The 20,551-nt window shown below is 51.5% G+C and overlaps 6 protein-coding genes across 6 annotated transcripts; 3 read left to right on the top strand and 3 right to left on the bottom strand.

Moving 5' to 3' along the window:
- Positions 1 to 1,071: 1,071 nt before the first annotated feature.
- Positions 1,072 to 7,636, bottom strand: EDD37DRAFT_564224 (glutamate synthase [NADPH]; the record flags this gene model as incomplete). The annotated part of the gene is made up of 3 exons (XM_062813996.1): positions 1,072 to 7,313; positions 7,366 to 7,406; positions 7,461 to 7,636. The coding sequence occupies 3 exons, from the start codon at positions 7,634 to 7,636 to the stop codon at positions 1,072 to 1,074; spliced, it is 6,459 nt and encodes a 2,152-aa protein (XP_062670283.1).
- Positions 7,637 to 10,637: 3,001 nt separating this feature from the next.
- On the top strand, positions 10,638 to 13,449 carry EDD37DRAFT_410883 (uncharacterized protein). Its single transcript, XM_062812456.1, has 2 exons — positions 10,638 to 13,307; positions 13,357 to 13,449. Exons 1-2 carry the CDS (start codon positions 11,072 to 11,074, stop codon positions 13,368 to 13,370), a joined length of 2,250 nt encoding a protein of 749 aa, XP_062670282.1. The 5' UTR covers positions 10,638 to 11,071; the 3' UTR covers positions 13,371 to 13,449.
- A 466-nt stretch (positions 13,450 to 13,915) lies between these two features.
- EDD37DRAFT_564083 (nucleoporin complex subunit 54-domain-containing protein) lies at positions 13,916 to 15,474 on the top strand (the record flags this gene model as incomplete). Its single annotated transcript, XM_062813988.1, has 3 exons — positions 13,916 to 14,207; positions 14,373 to 15,298; positions 15,349 to 15,474. The coding sequence occupies 3 exons, from the start codon at positions 13,916 to 13,918 to the stop codon at positions 15,472 to 15,474; spliced, it is 1,344 nt and encodes a 447-aa protein (XP_062670281.1).
- Positions 15,475 to 15,780: 306 nt separating this feature from the next.
- On the bottom strand, positions 15,781 to 16,091 carry EDD37DRAFT_650273 (uncharacterized protein; the record flags this gene model as incomplete). The annotated part of the gene is made up of 3 exons (XM_062818231.1): positions 15,781 to 15,818; positions 15,917 to 16,018; positions 16,079 to 16,091. The coding sequence occupies 3 exons, from the start codon at positions 16,089 to 16,091 to the stop codon at positions 15,781 to 15,783; spliced, it is 153 nt and encodes a 50-aa protein (XP_062670280.1).
- Positions 16,092 to 17,075: 984 nt separating this feature from the next.
- EDD37DRAFT_650272 (retrograde regulation protein 2) lies at positions 17,076 to 18,746 on the top strand (the record flags this gene model as incomplete). Its single annotated transcript, XM_062818230.1, has 4 exons — positions 17,076 to 17,318; positions 17,371 to 17,913; positions 17,964 to 18,434; positions 18,492 to 18,746. 4 exons carry the CDS (start codon positions 17,076 to 17,078, stop codon positions 18,744 to 18,746), a joined length of 1,512 nt encoding a protein of 503 aa, XP_062670279.1.
- A 181-nt stretch (positions 18,747 to 18,927) lies between these two features.
- On the bottom strand, positions 18,928 to 20,325 carry EDD37DRAFT_410637 (Ccc1 family). The gene is made up of 4 exons (XM_062812454.1): positions 19,888 to 20,325; positions 19,549 to 19,816; positions 19,399 to 19,489; positions 18,928 to 19,347 (listed from the first exon to the last, which is right to left on the bottom strand). The coding sequence occupies exons 1-4, from the start codon at positions 20,022 to 20,024 to the stop codon at positions 19,109 to 19,111; spliced, it is 735 nt and encodes a 244-aa protein (XP_062670278.1). The 5' UTR covers positions 20,025 to 20,325; the 3' UTR covers positions 18,928 to 19,108.
- Positions 20,326 to 20,551: the final 226 nt, after the last annotated feature.

Here is a 20,551-nt window from a genome sequence, read left to right as displayed (position 1 = left end):
GAAAGTACCCTGGGACTTACAGGAATACCACACTCTCGCGCCCGATCCGCGTCTGCACTATCTGCAGCATCGAAGCGAAGAATTGCTCTTCCTGCACTTAGTATGCCTTCCCCAAAACCCTGAAGGCGTCATGCGGCCCAACATGATAGGTGGTGTAAGCACTCAGATCGGTGATCCGGTCCCTTCACAGTACTCGATGAGCCAGGTGGCTGGCGTTGAGTGTAAGGCGGTCAAAACAACATACATCTCAAGGTGAATCGTGTAGTTTGCTGGTCATAGAATAGCCCCAGACATACCCCTGTAACTTCTCCTTTCGGCAATGACCAAGGTCCACCTTCCAGGTCCACCCGCTAAGTCAGCACAGCGTCACGAGTCTAATCAGGACTACAGAGCACGGAGACAGGTAAGTACGCAAATGCTAGGCTGACTGGTGTTGGGAGTCGTATGTGGAAGAGACATGTTGCGCTGCAAGGGCCACCTCAATACCTTGTCATGCTACATACAGATGGCTAGAAGACTGGCCGTGAGGTGTCGTCCTCCGAAAGAAATCCCTGCCCTCTTGAGAATAACGTGGTCAAAGGACGTTTCACGCTTTTCAGATCGATCATGGCAATCTCGAATTTCAATTATAATAAAATTTTCATCTGCTATCTACCGCTGATCATATTGATACATTTCCATGTGGCAGTCTGCAATCATCCCATCGATCTTTTCAGCCCTCATAGCAATGTCTTTATTTTCGCCCCCAAAATTTTCTAGAAAAAATGCAAAACCCCATTTGATAAACGATTGAACTTGGTAGGGCGAAAGGTTTTTGAACTCCTTCGCTCAGAAACGATCGTAAGAAACTGAAAACATTAGCACATAGTCGTCAAGAACCTCCCCAATCGTGAGACCCGTAAAACCAGCGCAGTGCTTTCGTGATGCGCTTCATCAGTGGTATAATCTGTTGTTCCTGACTGGTTGCGCTGAAGAAGAGGATCATAAACGATCGAATGGGCCGCCCCAAACATCCACATCCTCCATCATGAAATTGTAAAACCGTTGTTTTCCGCCAAGTATTCAGCCAGATCAAGCACTGGCCTTGATATCCGGACCCCGCTTGAATTCTTCGGCAGAATGGGCCATGTCACCCTCCTTCTCGGCCTTGGATTGACGGGGAGGAGGCACAGCGTCATGCGCAGCTCGTCGAACAATGCCTCCAGTGACAGGGAGAATGGATCCAGTGTGCATGAGGAAGCTGTCGACTTGTCTGGCACACTGTCGACCTTCGTTGATGCCCCACACGATCAAAGACTGACCGCGACGGCAGTCACCAGCCGCAAAGACACCAGGCAGGTTGGTGTTGTACATGTTCTTTGGTGTCTTGATGTTCTTGCGGGCGTCGAGCTCAACCTCGGAGTTGAACAAGCGATCATCGGGACCCAAGAAACCCATCGAGAGTAGAACAAGGTCAGCAGGGAAATATTCTTCACTGCCTTCCTTGGGCTTCATCTCCCAGGCACCAGTTGCTGACTTGGTCCATTCAACACGGTTAGTGTTGATACCAACCACACGACCATCCTTGACGTCAAAGTCCTTGGTCATCACGCAGTACTCGCGAGGATCTTTGCCATAGTGTTGCTTGACCTCGGTGTGGCCATAGTCGACACGGTAGATTCTTGGCCATTGTGGCCATGGGTTGTCACGAGCACGCTCTGGCGGAGGCTGAGGCAGAAGCTCAAAGTTGGTGATGGATTTTGCACCATGACGAAGAGAGGTACCGATACAATCGTTACCAGTGTCACCACCACCAATGACGATGACATGCTTGTCTTTGGCGGTGATATATGCGCCGTCACCCAGCTCGGAGTCAAGAAGCGACTTGGTGTTTGCGTGGAGGAATTCCATAGCAAAGTGAATGCCTTCGGATTCTCTGTTCTGGATCTTCAAATCACGAGGGACTTGTGCACCAGTAGAGATGACAACAGCATCGTGCTTTTCGCGGAGAGACTCCAAGCTCACCTCCTCACCAGGGCCAACCATGACGCCGGTGACGAATTCGACGCCTTCGGCAGCCATGAGGTCCACACGTCGTTGGACGATACGCTTGTCCAGCTTCATGTTGGGAATGCCGTACATCAAGAGACCACCAACACGGTCGGATTTCTCATAGACAGTCACGGAATGTCCAACCTTGTTGAGTTGATCGGCAGCCGCAAGACCAGCTGGGCCTGATCCGATGACAGCAACCTTCTTACCAGTGCGTTCTTCTGGGGGATTTGGAACCATCCAGCCCATCTCGAAACCCTTGTCGATGATTGCGCATTCGATGCTCTTGATGCCGACAGGATCTTCGTTGATACCGAGGACACAAGCGCCCTCACAAGGAGCAGGGCAGACACGACCAGTGAATTCTGGAAAGTTGTTGGTCATGAGTAGACGATTGAGCGCGTCCTTCCACTGGTTTTGAAACACTAACTCGTTCCATTTGGGGATGATGTTGGAGATCGGACATCCAGTATCAGACTGGCAGAACGGGACACCACAGTCCATGCATCGGGCTGCTTGATATTTGAGCTCGTCCTCGTTGAGACGAGAGTTAAGCTCGCCCCAGTCCTTGACTCTGGTCTTCGCATTGCGGTACTTCTCGCTTCGTCGAGAATACTTCATGAAGCCTCGCGTCTTGTCAAGGACTAGAGCGGCCTTTTGCTTGGCTTGGTCAGCATCACCGTTGATACCCTCCTCAATGTCAAGCATGTCTGCCTTTTTCTGCTTGCCTTCCTTTTCAGCAACAGCATTGCGCTGCTCCTGATGAAGTTCTCGGACAGCGTTGCCGGGAAGCAATGGCAAAGGATACTCCGCCTTCTTGGCTTCTTCGGCTTTCTGCGCCTGCTCAGCCAAGACTCTTTTGTAGTCTGTGGGGAGGACTTTGACGAAGCGTGGGAGAGCGCGGTTGAATTCGAGGAGAATGCGAGCCGCAAGCTCTGAGCCGGTATAGTGATGGTGGTCCTCAATCATTCCTCTCAGGAAGGCAATCTCTGCCGGTTCTTCGATGCCGGAGACTTCAACCATTTCCATGTTGATCTTGGAATGGAAGTCTTGGTTCATGTCGAGCACGTATGCGATACCGCCCGACATACCAGCCGCGAAGTTGCGTCCAGTGCCACCGAGGATCACGATACGACCGCCGGTCATATACTCACAACCGTGGTCACCAACGCCTTCAACGACGGCATTGGCGCCAGAGTTCCGGACAGCGAAACGTTCTGCAGCAACACCTCTGAAGTAGCAGGTGCCGCTCGTGGCACCGTACAGACAAACGTTGCCGATCAGAATGTTTTCTTCAGCCTTGTAGACGGCGCTCCGTGGTGGGTAGACGATCAAGCGACCACCAGAGAGACCTTTGCCGACATAGTCGTTGGAGTCACCTTCAAGCTCAAGAGTGACACCAGGAGCAAGGAATGCACCAAACGATTGGCCTGCAGACCCTCGAATATTGACGTGGATGGTGTCTTGAGGGAGACCAGTCTCACCGTAGCGCTTGCTGATCTGGTAAGATAGAGTAGCGCCCAACGCACGGTCGGTGTTGACAATGTCTGTCTCAATTCTACATGGCAGACCCTTCTCCAACGCAAGCTCAGACTCCGATATTAGCTTATTGTCCAAGCGGGTGTGTAGTTTGTGATCTTGCTTCCGGACATTGTAGGTGGCAACACCCGGGCGGATAGAGTGTGCAGGTGTCAGGATGAGAGAGAGATCGAGGTTCTCGGTCTTGCGGGAGCGCAAATCATCACGAACCTTGAGGAGTTCGGCACGGCCAACCATCTCATTGACAGTTCTCATGCCGAGTTTCGCCATGACTGCTCGGAGTTCGTTGGCGATATAGTAGAAGAAGTTGATAACGTGCTCCGGTGTGCCCTGGAACTTCTTTCTGAGGAGTGGATCCTGGGTTGCAATACCGACGGGGCAGGTGTTGAGATGACACTTGCGCATCATGATACAGCCCATGGCGATAAGTGGTGTCGTGGCAAAGCCCCACTCTTCAGCACCAAGGAGACAAGCAATGGCAACATCACGTCCAGTTCGGATCTGGCCATCAGTCTGCACAATGACACGACCACGAAGATCATTGAGAACCAAGGTTTGGTGAGTTTCGGCCAAACCCAACTCCCAAGGGAGACCAGCGTACTTGATACCGGTCCATCGGGATGCACCAGTACCGCCATCATGACCAGAGATCAAGATATGGTCAGCCTTGGCCTTGGCAACACCAGAGGCTACAATACCCACACCCACTTCCGAGACAAGCTTGACAGAGACTCTTGACCGCGGGTTGGAGCACTTCAAGTCATAGATCAATTGCTTCAAATCCTCGATGGAATAGATGTCGTGATGAGGAGGAGGGGAGATCAGACCGACACCAGGAGTGGAGTGTCGGGTGCGAGCAATTGACTGAGACACTTTGTGACCAGGAAGTTCACCACCCTCGCCAGGCTTTGCACCTTGAGCCATCTTGATTTGCAGCTCGTCAGAGTCAGCCAGGTAATTGGATGTGACACCAAATCTGCCAGAGGCGATTTGCTTGATTGCTGAGCGCATAGAGTCGCCATTTTCCATCTTCAAGCTTCGTTCAGGGTCCTCACCACCTTCACCAGTGTTGGACTTGCCGCCCAGCCGATTCATCGCAACAGCCAATGTTGAGTGGGCTTCCATGGAGATGGATCCGTATGACATAGCTCCTGTCACGAATCGTCGCACGATTTCCGTCCAGGGCTCTACCTGGTCAATGGGCACTGGCGCGCGTTGCTCGAAATCAAAGTCAAGCATGCCTCTCAACGTGCAGTTCTTGATTTGCTCATACTCCGACAGAGAGTAAGCTTCGTAGGACTTGTCGTTGTGTGTGCGGACAGCATCCTGGATGTTGGCAATGCTCACGGGATCATTGATGTGATGCTCACCACCGTCACGCCAGTGGTACTCTCCAGTTTCGGGCAGACCAGGCACGTCTCGGACATGTCGAGAAGGATATCCTTGCTCGTGGAAAGCAAAAGAATCCTCGGCTATGAGCTCGAAAGTCATACCGCGAACACGAGTGGCAGTACCAGCAAAGCATCGGTCAACCACGGTATCATCGATGCCGAGAGCTTCGAAGATCTGAGCACCCTTGTACGATTGCAAGGTGGAGATACCCATCTTACTCATGACTTTCAGGATACCACCGTCGCAGGAAGCCTTGTAGTTGGCAATGAGTTGTTGCTCAGTGAGCTTCTTCTTGATGATACCTTCTCGGTTAAGCTTGAGGATACACTCGATGGCAAGGTATGGATTAATGCCATCGGCACCGTAGCCAACCAGCACACACATGTGGTGCACTTCTCGGGCCTCAGCGGTTTCCACAATCAGCGCAACTCGTGATCGCCACTTGTTGCGCACCAAATGATGGTGTACCAAGCCGGTAGCGAGAAGGGAAGGAACAGGCACGCGGTCTTCGGATGTAGCTCGGTCAGACAAGATAATGATCTTGTCACCCTCGTCGATAGCAGCGGTAGCTTGATCACAAATCTCATCAAGGGCATTCATGAAGCCATCAATACCGGAGGACTTGTCAAACGTGATATCGATGGTCCGCACAGTCCAGTCCTTGTTATACTGAGAAAAGTTCTTGAGAGCATTGAATGTCTCGGTCTCCAGGACAGGCGACGGAAGCAGTAGTCTAGCACACTGCGACTCGTCCATCTCCAGCAGGTTACCCTGAGGTCCAACATAGCATTCGAGAGACATAACGATGGCTTCTCGAATAGGGTCAATAGGTGGATTGGTGACCTGAGCAAATAGCTGTCTGAAATACTCATAGAGCAGTCGTGGTTGTTGTGCGAGACATGCGAGAGGTGCATCATTTCCCATCGAACCAAGTGCTTCCTTTGAATCAGCAGCCATGGGCGCCAGGAGCAAGCTGACTTGTTCGAATGAGTATCCAAATGCCTTTAGTCTCGCATCTTCTTGAATGGTGGCCTCGGTCAATTTGTTGGTCAGATCGACCTCGTTTGATAGTGCCTCCACTACGCGCGGCATCTTCATCAGCTTCTTATCGAGCCACTGCTGGAAAGGTTGTCGGTTTGCGACGGTAGCTTTGAGCTCTGCGTCATCAATGATGCGACCGGCTTGTGTATCAACCAGAAGCATCTTTCCGGGTTGAAGACGTCCCTTGAGGATCACACGCTCAGGCTCCACAGCAATGGTACCAACTTCGGAAGCACAGATGATTCGATCATCATCAGTGACATAGTAACGGCACGGTCTTAGACCATTTCTGTCCAAGTTTGCACCACAGTACCGGCCATCTGAGAAGGTGAAGAGGGCAGGACCATCCCATGGTTCCATAAGACACGCCGCGTACTCATAGAAAGCGGCCTTCCCGGGATCCATAGCAGAGTTACCTTGCCACGCTTCTGGGACCATCATCATGACTGCCTCGGGCATTGACAGCACACGATTCATCACGAGGAGTTCCAGGACGTTATCGAACGCAGCCGAGTCGGAACCTCCGTCTTCCACGATGGGCATAAGTTTCTCGAGCTCGTCACCAAAGAGACCGGAGCTCAAAATACCTTCACGAGCTCTCATCCAGTTCTTGTTGCCTCGCAATGTATTAATTTCACCGTTGTGGGCAAGCCATCGTAGAGGCTGTGATCGATCCCACGATGGGAATGTGTTTGTGGAGAAACGAGAGTGAACAAGGGCGAAATGGGCTTCGTAGTCGACAGAGACAAGATCGTGGAAGTATTGGTATACTTGCACGGGAGCCAATTGTCCCTTGTAGACAATATTTCTGTTGCTCAGCGAGCAGACGTAGAACCATGGCTTCCATCGTGCATCGTGGGAGACAGTCTTTCTCAAGACATACAGCTTCTTTTCGAAGGCGACATCGTCAAATTCCTCTTGGTTAGTGATATCTGGCTTGCTACCACTTCCGTATGCGGAGGCGAGAACGACGAATGGCTGCAGGATGATAGGTTCGCGGGACAGGGCTGCTGGACCAAGGAGTGTGGAATCTCTTGGAACCTCTCGCCATCCGAGGGTACGCAGGCCCAGGGATTGAGCGATCTCTTCGAAACTGAGGGTGGCGTGTTTCAGCATCTCAGTGTCTGGCTTGAAGAAGAGGTTGCCGGTGGCATATTGACCAAGAGGTGGCAATTCAACGCCCACCTCACGAGCGAAGTTCTTGACGAAGAATTTGTGCGGGATCGAGCTCATGACACCAGCACCGTCGCCATCTCGTGCATCTGATCCCACCGCACCACGATGGGTCATGTTACAAAGTAGATTGCGCGCTGAGACAATGTTAGCTTGTATCATAGACAATTTTGTCACAGAAAGACTCACCATCGCTAACGATCTTGTGGCTTGGCTTGCCTTTGATATTGCTGGTGTCTTGTCAGATCAAAAGAGTCAATCAAGTCTATTTATGAGTTCCTTACGCAGCAAAGCCTACACCACAGGCATCCTTCTCGAGGCTAGGGTCATAGAGACCCTGCTTCTCAGGCAGAGCCTCGCCCCATCCATAGCCCTTGTCGGGCTTGTACGGAGTGTACTCTTCCGGAACCTCTGTTGTATCGATCTCTTGCTTGTGTGGTTCCTCCGCGATCAGGCCCATCCTATGGTCGACGGGCGACGTTTCTTTTCACAGATGGACAGGTAGATAGGTGGTGGCGATGGCAGTCCAATCGATCTGAATCTAGTATGGAGGGGCGAACCACGTGAAATGAGGCTGCACCGGAACAGATGAAAGGAGTGGCTCTGGAGCAGAAGAGAATGTCTGTCTGTAGAACTGACCTCCAGCGACTGTGATTGAGTCTGGCGATGTGAATGGCTTGACGGGCAGACTTTGGTGCTGGACAGTGGTAAACAAGAAAGAATGGAAGGAGGGTGGACAATTGAGAGAGGAGGAAAAAGATAAATTGGGTCAAGTCAGGTGTGGGGTTGCTGCACACTGCACAGAGGTTCCTGCGGTGCGGCACTCAATTCACTAGCTCCAAGTGCTTTTGGGTGCTTGAAAGTGGTGAATAATGGGCCTAGGGAGCCTCAGGACCTCCCCTGATCACACTCAATTCGCAGTCAGAGCTTGTTGACCGGCAAGTGAATCACTGTACAAGACGGCAGGCCTGGTGGTCTCCTTCTTCTTCCAATGTCTGGTGGCACCGGTCAGCCGGAGAGGCAAGCTGGAGATTGCGTCAAGATGTTCTCAGCGTTTGCAAAGGTCAGCAGAAGGGCGACTAGGATACGGCAGCATCACCCTGTGGCCTTATCAAGCATACAACACAAAAAACAATGCAGGTAACGTATACCCTACCTCTCTCACCTAAGGGCACTCGAGGTGGGGGAACCAACCATCCTTGCTGAAAAAACATCATGCATAGCTTTATTCGTCTCTCTTGCGAGTGAAAACTCCATCGAGCAGCACGCTCCATCATCGTGCATGGACTGATAAGACAGAGTCACGCCAATCATGAGCTTTCCTTTAGGCTTCGATTACCTTTTCGAATCGCAGCAACCGAATGAGAGGGCCGCAACCGGCGCACTCTCCCATACCCGTCTTTCGCGACCCTTGTACGAGATACAGTGGTGTCATACTGCAGTCCACTGTGCACGAAAAAAGTCCAGACGCAGAAACCCTCATCCTCGCTTCGCTTCTTGCCTCAGCGCAGTTCCCCGAACCAGGAAAGCAGCGTGTGTATCTCATGACTTCGTGGTCGACACTGCGCCGTGTCCACACTCGGCATTGACCGCGGAGTTCGGCAGTCTTGTGTCTTGCCCTCTCTTACTGTGCGGCTAAGGGAATCTCATCGTTCCGGTGTCGCACAAGCTAAAAAGATCAAACACCTGCCATGTCTGGACCAGAAAAATTTTTCTGCGCTGCCTGTCTACGGCGGCCAGGTGGACAACATGATAGCGGGAAGAAATCTCGCCGCCTATGGGAATCTGACGTTGTTATTGCGCAGCCAGTGTTTTGCTCACAGGGCACCTGTACGTATTTGCCCACTCATAGCCATGTTTTCCAGCCTTGAAGGAGGCTTTTGCGAACCCATACAAAGTGCGGAGCTCATCCCAGCAACGAATGCTGCACCCCACGCTTCTGGAGTACTCTAAGCAGACCAGGCGCATGCGCACTCAGATGGCCCCAAGGCTTTTGAGTCGTAGAGACTTGAAGGTTGCATCGACGGCCCTCGCAACAACCGTGCCAGTGCCATGTGCGGCGTGCGCATCTCCACCCGGGTTGATGCATAAACAACCAGACCAGAAGTTGAGCCGGCAACCTCCTATGGTAGGATGACCATTTGAGCCTACGTGGGCTGCCCACCCACTGTTGCTGGTCCTGCGCGGCAGCTAAACTCGGGCTGCCGACGTCGGAACTCCCAGGTGCCAGATCTAAACCCTGTATCTGCGGGAGCCCTGCATGACATTTCCATTAGGACATCCACAAGCTATGAAGGTCCCAACCTGCATGTTAATCCACCTCTTCTGGTTGGTCGCTGGCAAGCAAGTATGCGCCTGAACGGAATTTATGCTTCAACGTCCCGTAGAGGCGCCCGACAGCTCGGAAGTAATGACGAGATGAACATGTGCACTATGTGAGCCTCCATTGCCATCGATAGGCTACAAGTCCATATATGGAGGAGAGAGTTCCCTCGGTGTGCTTCCGTCCGTCCCCATCTGATGCTCCTGCGAGAAATTAATTCTCTGTAGGTCACTCAGACACCGTCGCCGGAACATGTTGCAAGGCACTGATACGATTATTTCCCCTCGCCAGAACCGCCCCCAAGACTGTCTCTAGGAATTTCTATGTGTCGTTGAAACAAATGTCCCCATCCTTCCTTGCTGATCATAAGTCTGGCATGACTGCCACCTCAGAAGGTCGAGTCTGCTGCTATGTTCGGGAGAAACCGGCTCTGAACGAGGTCGCAAAAATTTTCATGGCTATGATCCATCCTTGGCCAGGCCTCACAGACTCAGCCAATGTTACTGACATACAGTCTGCTGGCCAAAAATGGTAGCAACCGTTCATGAGCACCTGACCGACATGCACTTGACAGATTTGTACTCGGCCTTCTGATTCCCGAAAGAAGTACGCCCACGACACTGTACTAGAGCAATTGGGCATTGTTCGAACCACATGAGTGGGCGTTAGTGGCCCTACTAATGCTTAGAAATCAGACATTGTCAGAGTCCCCCCTGTCCCCAAAAGTCAGGATCGCGCAATCTACGACTACATTCTGCAGCCGAGCACGGTGAGCATACGAGACGCAGGGGCGCAGATTGGCAGGGAGAGGGTAGTCTGCAGGCTGGGAGCTGGTCAGGTTTGGAGACAAATGTTTGCTGCTCAGGCAGAATATCTCAGGAATTACTTATGCGAAACTTCCAGAGCTCCGGCACACCCTCTTGATACTTGAACAGATGCTGGGTACCTTTCACAAGGTTTCGTGAACATCTGATTGATGAAAGACGTAGGTACCCATGAGATTCCAGATGGAGCATTGGAGAGTCACTCAATGTATCTTTACTTGCTGTATAACTTGTGACATAGATTTCCATTACCACTGATGTCCTTGCCTTCTTAGGCAACTTGCCTTCTTAGGCAAGTGGCAAGTATACACAGTGAAAATAGGACAGGTGAAATTTGCTCGCTGCGATCCAGCGACTCTGAGGCTGCCACGATTCACACCGCTAGACATTGTCCTCAGAATGGGCAGGTACACCGAACCCTACTGTCTCCCACGACTTCACCGCCTCTACTTCAAGGACATCGTACTGCAGTTGAATTAGCACAAATCCTATGCCTTATCATCGCCCTTCAGATCAACCCATGTGCAGAAGAATGCTCAGGCCTGGCATCGCTCGACTCGAACCCGACGTCATGGGCGCAGGCAACCAAGTCCATCGATGGTGATGGACCTCGTTGCTGGACGCGGGAACAATACTTACCCTGAGGCGAGTCTGCATTACTGGACCAGTGAATCTTGAGGCAGGCACGATTTGCAGAAAAAGAGTGTCCTAGGCCTCGTGCAGTGTGCGGATATCAACCTCGACTATCATGGATCATTTACCCTTGCCACAAAATCCAGTCGTCAAATCCTTCGCTATTCCATTCCTTTGCAATGAAATCTACGATGGCGGTGACTTCAAAACATTCCCAGAGCGAAGGCAATGGACCGTTGAGCGCCGATCTGCCTTCATGTCGTTCTCTCACCACGGACAATCAGTCACGGACCATGAGGAGATCGGAGGATTCTTGCAGACCTGGCTGTACTTCGGACTACTGTGTGAGTTTACTGGAGAGCCAACTGACGTGGCACTCTTCAAGAGACGAAATGCAGGAGGGACCACCCTGTTCACCTCCCAGCAGCTAGGCGAGCTTGTCAGTTCTTGGAGCGTGGGAATACTCGAGGAAGAATGGTCTTTGTATGAACACAATCTCCAGCCGTGGAAGGACCGTTTATACAGCTGCTTACTCGAAACGCGTGATATCGTCTTGCGGGTTGCACATCCTCTAGATGGTGACCCGGACAATGTCCTCTCATGTGTCTGCCTCAGCATTGCTGCACTCGGAGAGTATCTCAATCAAGCTCTGAAGGATATCTTCATCAAGAGAGGTTTAGAATCTCCTGTCATGCAGACCTGGAGGATTCCCGACTGGTGCGACTGCGGAAAACCTATCCTCATGGTCATGGAGCGAAACGGCTGGTGCCCGCATAAACTTGCGTACTTTGACTCTCAGGACTATCGACCTATTGGAGAGCTTTGGTACTTTGCGAACTTGGAACCACCCCTGGCCAATGATCATCATGGTGATTGCACCTCAGAACAGTGCCAGTTGCTGCAAGTCGATTTGAGAGCGTACGAGAGCGTCCATATGAATAAAGCTTGCCCATGTGCGTTCAAGGGTCCACAACCTGACCCGTTAGCAGCTGCAGTCATGCATGACTTGATGCCACTAGTGACTGTTTCGGAGGATTCGGCATCTGGAGTCATGGTGAACCTTCAAACAGCGAAACCAGATACTGAATACGTCGCCATATCCCATGTGTGGGCTGACGGGATGGGTAACCGCGAGGAGAACAGGTTGCCTCAATGTACGCTTCGCCAGGTTCGCGATTATGTCAAAGCACTCACTCAGCCCGACTCGCAGTATGCAACACCATTCTGGATAGATACCCTCTGCCTTCCTCGGTATCCTCGGGAATTGCGCCAAGCAGGTTTGCTGACCTTCAGCGAAGTTTTCAGACGAGCCAAACATGTGCTTGTCCTCGACTCTTACCTGCGTGGTCTTTGCGCCCGAGGAATGGGTCCGACGGATGTTTTGGCGCGTGTTGCAGCCTGCGGGTGGACGCAACGGCTGTGGACGTTTTCGGAAGGGCGCCTTGCGAGAAGTGTTTATTTTCAATTCAGTGACGAAGCAATTGACCTCCTCAAAATTGTTGATACTTGGAGAGGTACATTCTTTCGAATCCCATCATTACCATCTCATACCGTTGACCTCGCTATCATGGCGAATTCTTCTTCCACACGAACCATGCCAGACCAGGAATTCGATCGTCGACTACAAGAAGTGCCAACTCTTCGATATGCACTGAGCAAACGATCAACTAGCTGGGCATCTGATGAGGCCCTTTGCCTCGGCGGGATTTTGGGCCTGGAAATGTCCAAGATCATAGAAGTCGCAGACTCACAAAAGATGGAGGTGGTCTGGAGTCTTCTTGAAAAGCTGCCTGCTGGGTTAGCATTCTCTCGTGCTTCGCGGAAACTCACCTCGAAAGGATATCGTTGGGCGCCGTCATCGTTGATGGGAGATCTCAAAGTACCACGATGGGGTGGGCCGGGCCCCCTCTTTGCAAGACTGGATGCGACGCCGTCAGTAGAAGGTCTAATCGTACAGTTTCCCGGGATCCTGTTCAAGGCGAGGCATGGTGGCGGTTCAATAGTGGCGAAAAGTGAGCTGCTTATGGAGTGCCTTCCTCAATTTATTGGCGACGACTGTTATCTAAGACTTCAGGGCCAAGATGGACTATGGTACACTTGCGACATTGAAGCTCGTTGGCACCAATGCCCCGCCAAGGTGGACGTTGCAGATGTATTGCCAGCAATCATACTGGAGTCGCCTATTGTCTTCGATAAATCGCTGGCCAGAAATGACTTCCAGCCTCTGAATACATTTCGAGGCCTCCTAGTCACCTATTCTGCGTCTGAGGTGGGCCAAGACCTCATTCATGCGAGAGCGCATAGCCACTTAGACTTTCAAATTCTCTCAAAGAAAAGGCAGGAATTTCTCAATGGAATGCAAACCTGCTGCGAGAAGATCATCGCGCAGAATCCCGAGACGACAGCTGCTTTGAAGGGCGACCAGGGAACTGTAAGGCAAAACATTAACTCATGGGTGGAAGCATACGCTATGGAGACAGGACTTCTGCAGTTGGGGAAGGAGATTTGGCGGTATCGCATGGTTGATGATGCTGATGAAGCTGTGGTCAAGCATATCGTCTACTTCATGGGCTATCTGTGCCGTGTTGCTGCATGGTATGAAGTCGAGGAGGTTGTTGAACCTATTAGATGGTGCATTGATTGATAGACCTCATATTGAACAGGAGGTGCCAAGGCAAGCGCGATGCCGCTGAGCGTGTCCACGTGATCTGCTTCACTCTTGATGCTTCTTGCACTTCGCGTCAAAACTGCGCGTCTGGATACGTTATTGACGTCCAACAAAATCGGCAGGAATCGTCCCCGTCCTCACCCTCCTCCAGCTTCTATCTCTTCTCAGTCTTTCGTTCGAGATTGTGACGAGGCTACGCGACATGATTTGTTAACGACGACCACACGATTGAATCCTTATATCTGCCTTCGCTCAACCACCAATCCTCGCTGTACGAATTTGACTACCAAGATGAGCCTCTTCGGGAATTCAACTGCGACGCAGTCGCAGCCAGCGAAGACTGGCCTGTTTAGTTTCAACAATCCTTCGAACAATCAATCCACGAATCAGCCCTCACCTTCACCTTTCGGTCAACCACAGCCACAGGCGCAGCAGCAGCAGCAGCAACAGCAAGGCAATGCCCCGAGCTTCAGCTTCGGCAACCCTCAATCACAACCCCAACAGCAGCCTCAGCAGAGTGGTGGGCTGTTCGGTACGTCCACACAACCACAGCAAACACAACAGACGGGAGGTCTCTTTGGCGGTGGACAACCTCAGCAACAACAGCAGCAGCAATCAGGAGGAGGACTCTTTGGGGCCGCAAAGCCTCAACAACAGACTGGGGGCTTATTTGGATCTTCTACTCAACCTCAACCACAGACGGGAGGATTGTTCGGAAATTCTACCCAGCCACAACCACAGACGGGAGGATTGTTCGGAAATTCTACCCAGCCACAACAACAGACGGGAGGATTGTTCGGAACTTCTACTCAGCCGCAACAACAGACGGGAGGACTATTCGGAGCTTCTACCCAACCACAACAACAGACTGGCGGCTTATTTGGAACCTCTACCCAACCACAGCAACAGCTGCAGCAGTCTCAGCAGCGTCCCCTTGATCAGACGCTTCGATTTGGCCAGTCGCAGCAAGAACAAACACCATCTCAGGCAATGTGGGAGGAAGGGCGAGGCCTCAATCAATTCAGATCAATTCCGGTACAAATGAACATTGTCAAAAACAAGTGGGATCCTCAAAGCTTGTCATCACCACTGCGGACGTATCTGTACCAGCACGTTGAGACCGAGACGGAAGCGTTGAAATATAGGCCGGGTCCAGGAGAGGACGAAGACAAATGGGAAGAGGCTGTCTCCAGTCGGCCGAGCCCTGAATGGGTACCGCTTCTGATTCAGGGATTCTTTCAGCTTGGTCGGAAAGCTCAAATCCAAATGGAAGCCATCCAACGATGCAACATGATGCTACAAGAAATCAATACGTCGCTGGATGTGCAGCTGGACAAGCACCGGCAGAACGTGGCTACAAGGCTTGAGGAGTGCAAAAGACGACAGGCGGCCACAGCCCGGAGGACATTGGCGCTGGCAGTCAAAGTACAGATTCTACGCAACAGAGGTTACGTGATGGACAACACGGAGGAAGAACTCAAGACAAAATTGGAGAAGCTCCAGCGAGAAGTCTTTGACCCGAGTCTAAATGCCAGGGAACAGGAAGTATGGGCTCGTATGTTGGGCATTCGGGAACGAGCGAAGAGAATCAAGTTGGAAATGGAAAAGCTCGTACCAGCCGCTAATGAGGAGGACACAACGCTTGACGAGGAAACCGTGAAAGCGGCTAAAAAGGTAATTTTAGCACTTTCGACTGATACCACCAAGCTAACAAGACTCTCCAGACATTAGAAGCATACGACATTCAACTGCGGCATCTACAGAAAGAGCTGGATCTAATACAACAGGGGTTTGAGGACTGGGAGAAAATATCGAAGGATCGAGATAATGACATTCCCCGGCGCAGATGAATACTGGGATCAGGCCTGTTCAGGATGAGGGAAAAAAGCATCTTGCATAGCGGTTTGGGAATCGTTGATAGACAACGACATTTGACGTTCTATCATCGCACGACATGTTCCTCTTGCAAACCCTTGCGAGTGGAGTGCCTGCTAATAATGTACAAAATAATGTACAAGAGAGATGCGTTCTCTTTGTCTCTCTCTTTCCCCAGGCCTTAGCACCGATTGCTCTTTGCTCTTTAATGAAATGTATTCTGCCTCGACTCTATTTCTCGTTGGCCCTTGGTGATTACATTCGTCATTAGTGATACATATTCAGAAGAGTTTTCGGGCCCATTCGACAACATGTGGTGCTAGATTACAGACGTCAGCAACGCTTTCTTTCCCCTCAACAGAGCCACGCAACGCGAAATGGCGCAGGCCAGAGGAAGTAGGGACTTTGGTAACGTACAGAACCATAACGCAGCGCATGCGACTGCGAAGATCTGCACTTCTACCGTGGCTTTCGCCTCTCCGTCGCGGATGTCCTTCTCGGAGAGTTGCTGATCGTGAGCTGTGTAAAGCACGCATCAGAACGATTCCTTCTCGTCCAACCATATGAATGTTAACTTACGACCGCCGAACATTGTGGTGACGTCGCTGTTTGCTGGAGACTGATTTGAGAGGATTAGGATGCGTTAATCGTGTAGCTGGCGGACTGCAACTATTCAAGCTCGAAGAAGGCGAGGGAGGTTCAAGATATGTCGCTGCGTGATGGCTGTTGGTTTCCTCTGTTCTAAACACTCCAGTGGAAGTCATGAAGTTTCTCCGCAGGTTGCAAACCACGATGTTTAAACACTCCGCCGTAGGGCCAAACGGTGAAGCATGTTACTTATGCGGTGGCCAACTCAGTTCGGCGGCGACGATGGATGTTGTGCCACCATCTTTCTTCATCAATCCTCGATCATTCAATATGCACTTCCATGAGTGCCACTGGTGTCATGAAAGATCACCTCAACCATGGTGGAAGGTGGCCATTCATCTTCAGCATGGCGCCCATGCATGGGGGGTTTTGCCTGTGTCAAGCTTCATTCCTTGGTTGAGGTCGGGATTGAATGGAGCTACGCAACAGCGAGACAGACCCCAAAGGTAGCGAGGTGAACCATCATAGCGATGACCATGTGCCCACCTAATACGCCCACGACGTCTACCAGAGTTGTCATTCTTTCAATGGAAGAATGTCGGATACACGTGCGTACAGCTGCTCGTCTGAAACGGTGAACCAGGTTTTCTGATTTTCTTCGACCCTCACGATTTCCCCAGGATGAACCTTTGCGCTGGTAGCAAATTTTCGGGAACTCCAATCACTAACCTCCATGCCTGAGACTCGCCAGATGCCTGCACTCAAATGCTGTTAAGGTATGTGAAGGCTATTTCACGCAAAGAGTTGCGTAGCTCTCACTCAAGTTTCCGTGTTCCATGACTATGTAGGTCTTGAGGGTACAAAATGAAGTCTCTCACCTGTCCCCAGCACTTGACCCGTCAAGTGCTCCTGGCATCTCAGGTGTCTTTGACCTTCGACCGGCCACATTCCTTCAGGACGCACCCGTTCACAGCACAAGATATTCGCCATGGCAACTCAACATCATCTCAAGACTACGAGCGTCAGCTTGTCGGAGCCGGGGGACTCTAGCGGCAAAGATGTTGGTACTTCTACTCAGCAAAACAGCCACGACGAGCCCAATCGTCTGCAGCCAGCTCAGACCATGAGCATAGAGGAGTTTCTCTCGGCATGCAAAAAGGTCAAATGGAAAACAGATCTGCGCCTCATATTCATGGCTTGGCTTATGTACATCTTCAACTACTTCGATCGTGTAAGTCCCATTCTCATTCCGTGATGGCATGCCAAATAACCCGGATGAATAGAACACAATCGGGGCCGCGAGAGTGATCGGCATGCAACAATCATTGGACATGACCAGCACAGAATTCGGACTCGCTGTTGCACTATTGTTCCCCGGCTACATCTCCATGCAAATCCCATCCAACTTCATCTTGACCAGGCTGCGCCCGTCACTGTATCTGCCTGCCTGCATGGTGGTCTGGGGCGGGCTCTCTCTCGCAATGGCCTTCGTGCAGACAAAAGGCGCACTGTATGTTGTGCGGTGTCTCCTCGGATTCATGGAAGCTCCATTCAGTGTTGGGGTGCTTTTTTTGATCTCCTCCTGGTATACTAGATCCGAGCTGGCTCTTCGTAACGCACTGTTTACGTCCGCCCCCATGATTGGCAACGCCTTTTCCGGTCTTGTCTCCGCTGCCATCAACAAGCATCTTGATGGTGCTTTGGGCAAGGAGGCATGGCGCTGGCTCTTCATCACAGGCGGAGGTGCTACAGTCTTGATCGCATTTTCGCTTCCTGGATCCTTCCGGACTTCCCTTCCAACACTCGATGGCTATCTCCGAAAGAACGTGCAGTCGCTGAATGGCGATTGATCCTGGATGCTGGTCAGGCTGACCAGGAAGTCAACGAAGACTGGAGCCGTAGCGTCCAAATGACACTACGTGATAAGCGGCTTCCAATCTTCGCGCTCATGTATTTCGCAGCCGGTATTGCTTCTTCAGTCATCGGCTTCTTCCCGTCTGTGGTCAAGACTCTCGGATTCCCCCGCACCAACACCTTGCTACTCACGGTACCTCCGTATATCATTGGAGTCATCGTCGCTACAGTGACTGCATGGCTGTCCGACCGGTACAAAAATTGCTCGTTTTACATCATCGCGCCACTCGCTGTGTCGATTGCGGGCTTTATCATAGCAGCAGCTACCAGTGTGAAAATCGGTGCTCGCTACTTTGCCATGATCCTCATGGTTGCTGCGGGACATGGTGCGCATGCGGTCATTGTTGCATGGGTGCAAAAGACCATCATGCGCCCACGGACGAAGCGAGCGTTGTCTGTGGCATTTGTCAACTGTATTGGAGGCCTTTCTCATGTGAGCATTGCCTATTCTCCTCATTGGAATATCCATACTAATCGTGCCTCGCCACAGATCATTGGCTCGTTCATGTACCCGGACAGATGGGCTCCTCGATATGTTGCTGCCATGTGTCTCAATTCGGTAGCAGCACTATGTGCGATTATACTTGCGCTTGTTATGCGTCAGATTCTCCGGCGTGCCAATCAGAAAATCGACAATGACAACGATGCCGCAATGATTATGCATGATCAACTGCATCCTGAAACGGCATGGTCGTCCGAAGACGAGCGACAAGCACGAAAAGATTCCCTGCGATATGTCATATAACACTGTGGCAATGTGGTCCGGGTGGCATGTTGCTATGAAGCCGGGTCTTGAGTCTGCTCGACATTGGACTAAACTGCGAGGTGCGCGTCATCATTCCTGCTTGCGAGACTCTCCGCCCTTGTCGTGGCCCATATTGCAAGCCTCATAACAATCTTCCATATTGCGATTACATTCCTCATTTCGCGGATCATGACGAGGCTGGCCCCTGAAAATGCAGCCTTGGCACGTGACTTGTCAATTCAAACACACTTCCTTCGACCGACCCAACTGAGCCATCTTCCTTTGGGTGTTATGAGGCAGTACCTGCTTATCCATCTCGTCTGCAGCACACAATCTATCGGGCTACCTTCCCGATGTCGTCATCAGGATATATTGCTTGAATCGACTGCTCTGACGATCCCATAGCTGGCGCCGGCGGCCGCAGCCCCCACGCACAGAGTCTGTACAGCGCCAAAGATGGATTGCTTGACACCACATCCAGCATACGCACACTTCAAATAGCCGAACATGATGAGGATCACCGCAGTGATACCGATCGAGACGAACAACGCAGTGGTTGCATGGCGAATGGCAAAATATGGAATCATGGGCAACAAGCCACCTGCATCTTCTGGTTAGCAGCGATCAACAGCATTCCTTGTTTGCTGTGTACCAATAAAATATGCGATTCCCATGACAGCTGATGAAATGTACGCTCCGTGACGAGATGGTCGCTCCAGCCTCAATTCGAAATCCATCATGAACTACAGCATGCATTGCTCAGCACGACGTATCGCCCAAACATCAAGGAATGAGGACCTACCTGAATCCACTGTTCAGGATCTTTCTTCAGTGCTTCAACGAACGGCGCAACTTCATTCCTCTCTGGCCCATACACGCACAGAATACGGTATATTTCCTCAGTCTCCTCATCCGGGCACTCCTGCAACTCTTTCTCCTCGCGGACCCGTTCGGTAGCATAGTGCTGCTCATCGGTGACGGTGGCCAGATAAGCGCCCAGACCCATGGAGATAGCCCCGCTGAAGAGCTCGGCAAGTCCGCCAGTCACGACGAGTTTCGACGATCCGAGACTACAAGCCCCAGGGACGTCAGTCATGGGTAGTGGGTTTCAGATTATACTTGATAGCAGCCAAAAACATACGATGAAAGCCCTGCAGTCAGGGCGAATGGGACAGTCAGGCCATCTGCAAAGCCGATGATGAAATCTCGAAGGACGCCTGAATGCAATCTGTGTCGTTCTGTGTTGCTTCGCGCCGGCACGACCGATGCTTCATTCATTTTTCAATTTGGGCTTATGCTTGTCAATTTGGCCGACTTTTCCCACAGACGATGAGCAACTTATATCGTGCTCTCCTTATTGTCTGAGTGGCCGTCGACCGAATCGTCCTTGTCACTACCCCTCCGCCAGTGGCTATGGGATCGGGATATGGTCACGTACTGTGGCTGCCCTTGTATGGTGAATACCGTTGACCAATCACATGCGAGGTATTTGTAAGATCAAAGGGTGAATTCCAGTGACACAACCGGGCAAACATGGCGCATGCAGGAATCAGTGACGCTTATGCAGACCCTTACTGAACCAGCCAGTCAACTTTCACCTGAGGCCTAATCTTTCCCTCGTGGGCGTGGGTGGACGTGGTGCGGTGCTAACTGGGCCGAGAGTTCATCTTCGTCGTTCGAAAGCTACGAGTGTGATCTGGGCTCACTGCGCCACAAGAACGGCTTATGGCTTCTGTTGCTCAGGTAGAGTATCGACTTGTTCAGGTTGTAATATGTACACAGTCGTTGTGCGGTATCATTAGAGG

This window comes from Exophiala viscosa (genome assembly GCF_022695815.1).
Source record: "Exophiala viscosa unplaced genomic scaffold EDD37scaffold_5, whole genome shotgun sequence".
NCBI classification, from domain to species: domain Eukaryota; kingdom Fungi; phylum Ascomycota; class Eurotiomycetes; order Chaetothyriales; family Herpotrichiellaceae; genus Exophiala; species Exophiala viscosa.
The sequence above is the reverse complement of the archived record's forward strand: the minus strand, read 5'-3'. Positions and strand labels throughout refer to the sequence as shown.

Coding starts and splice junctions, on each gene's coding strand:
- EDD37DRAFT_410883 (XM_062812456.1), top strand. CDS start 11,072: ATGGATCATTTACCCTTGCCACAAAATCCAGTCGTCAAATCCTTCGCT.
- EDD37DRAFT_410637 (XM_062812454.1), bottom strand. CDS start 20,024: ATGAATGAAGCATCGGTCGTGCCGGCGCGAAGCAACACAGAACGACAC. Junction 19,817..19,887: donor CTGACTGCAGGGCTTTCATC/GTATGTTTTTGG, acceptor TGGGGCTTGTAG/TCTCGGATCGTCGAAACTCG. Junction 19,490..19,548: donor ATCCTGAACAGTGGATTCAG/GTAGGTCCTCAT, acceptor TGCATGCTGTAG/TTCATGATGGATTTCGAATT.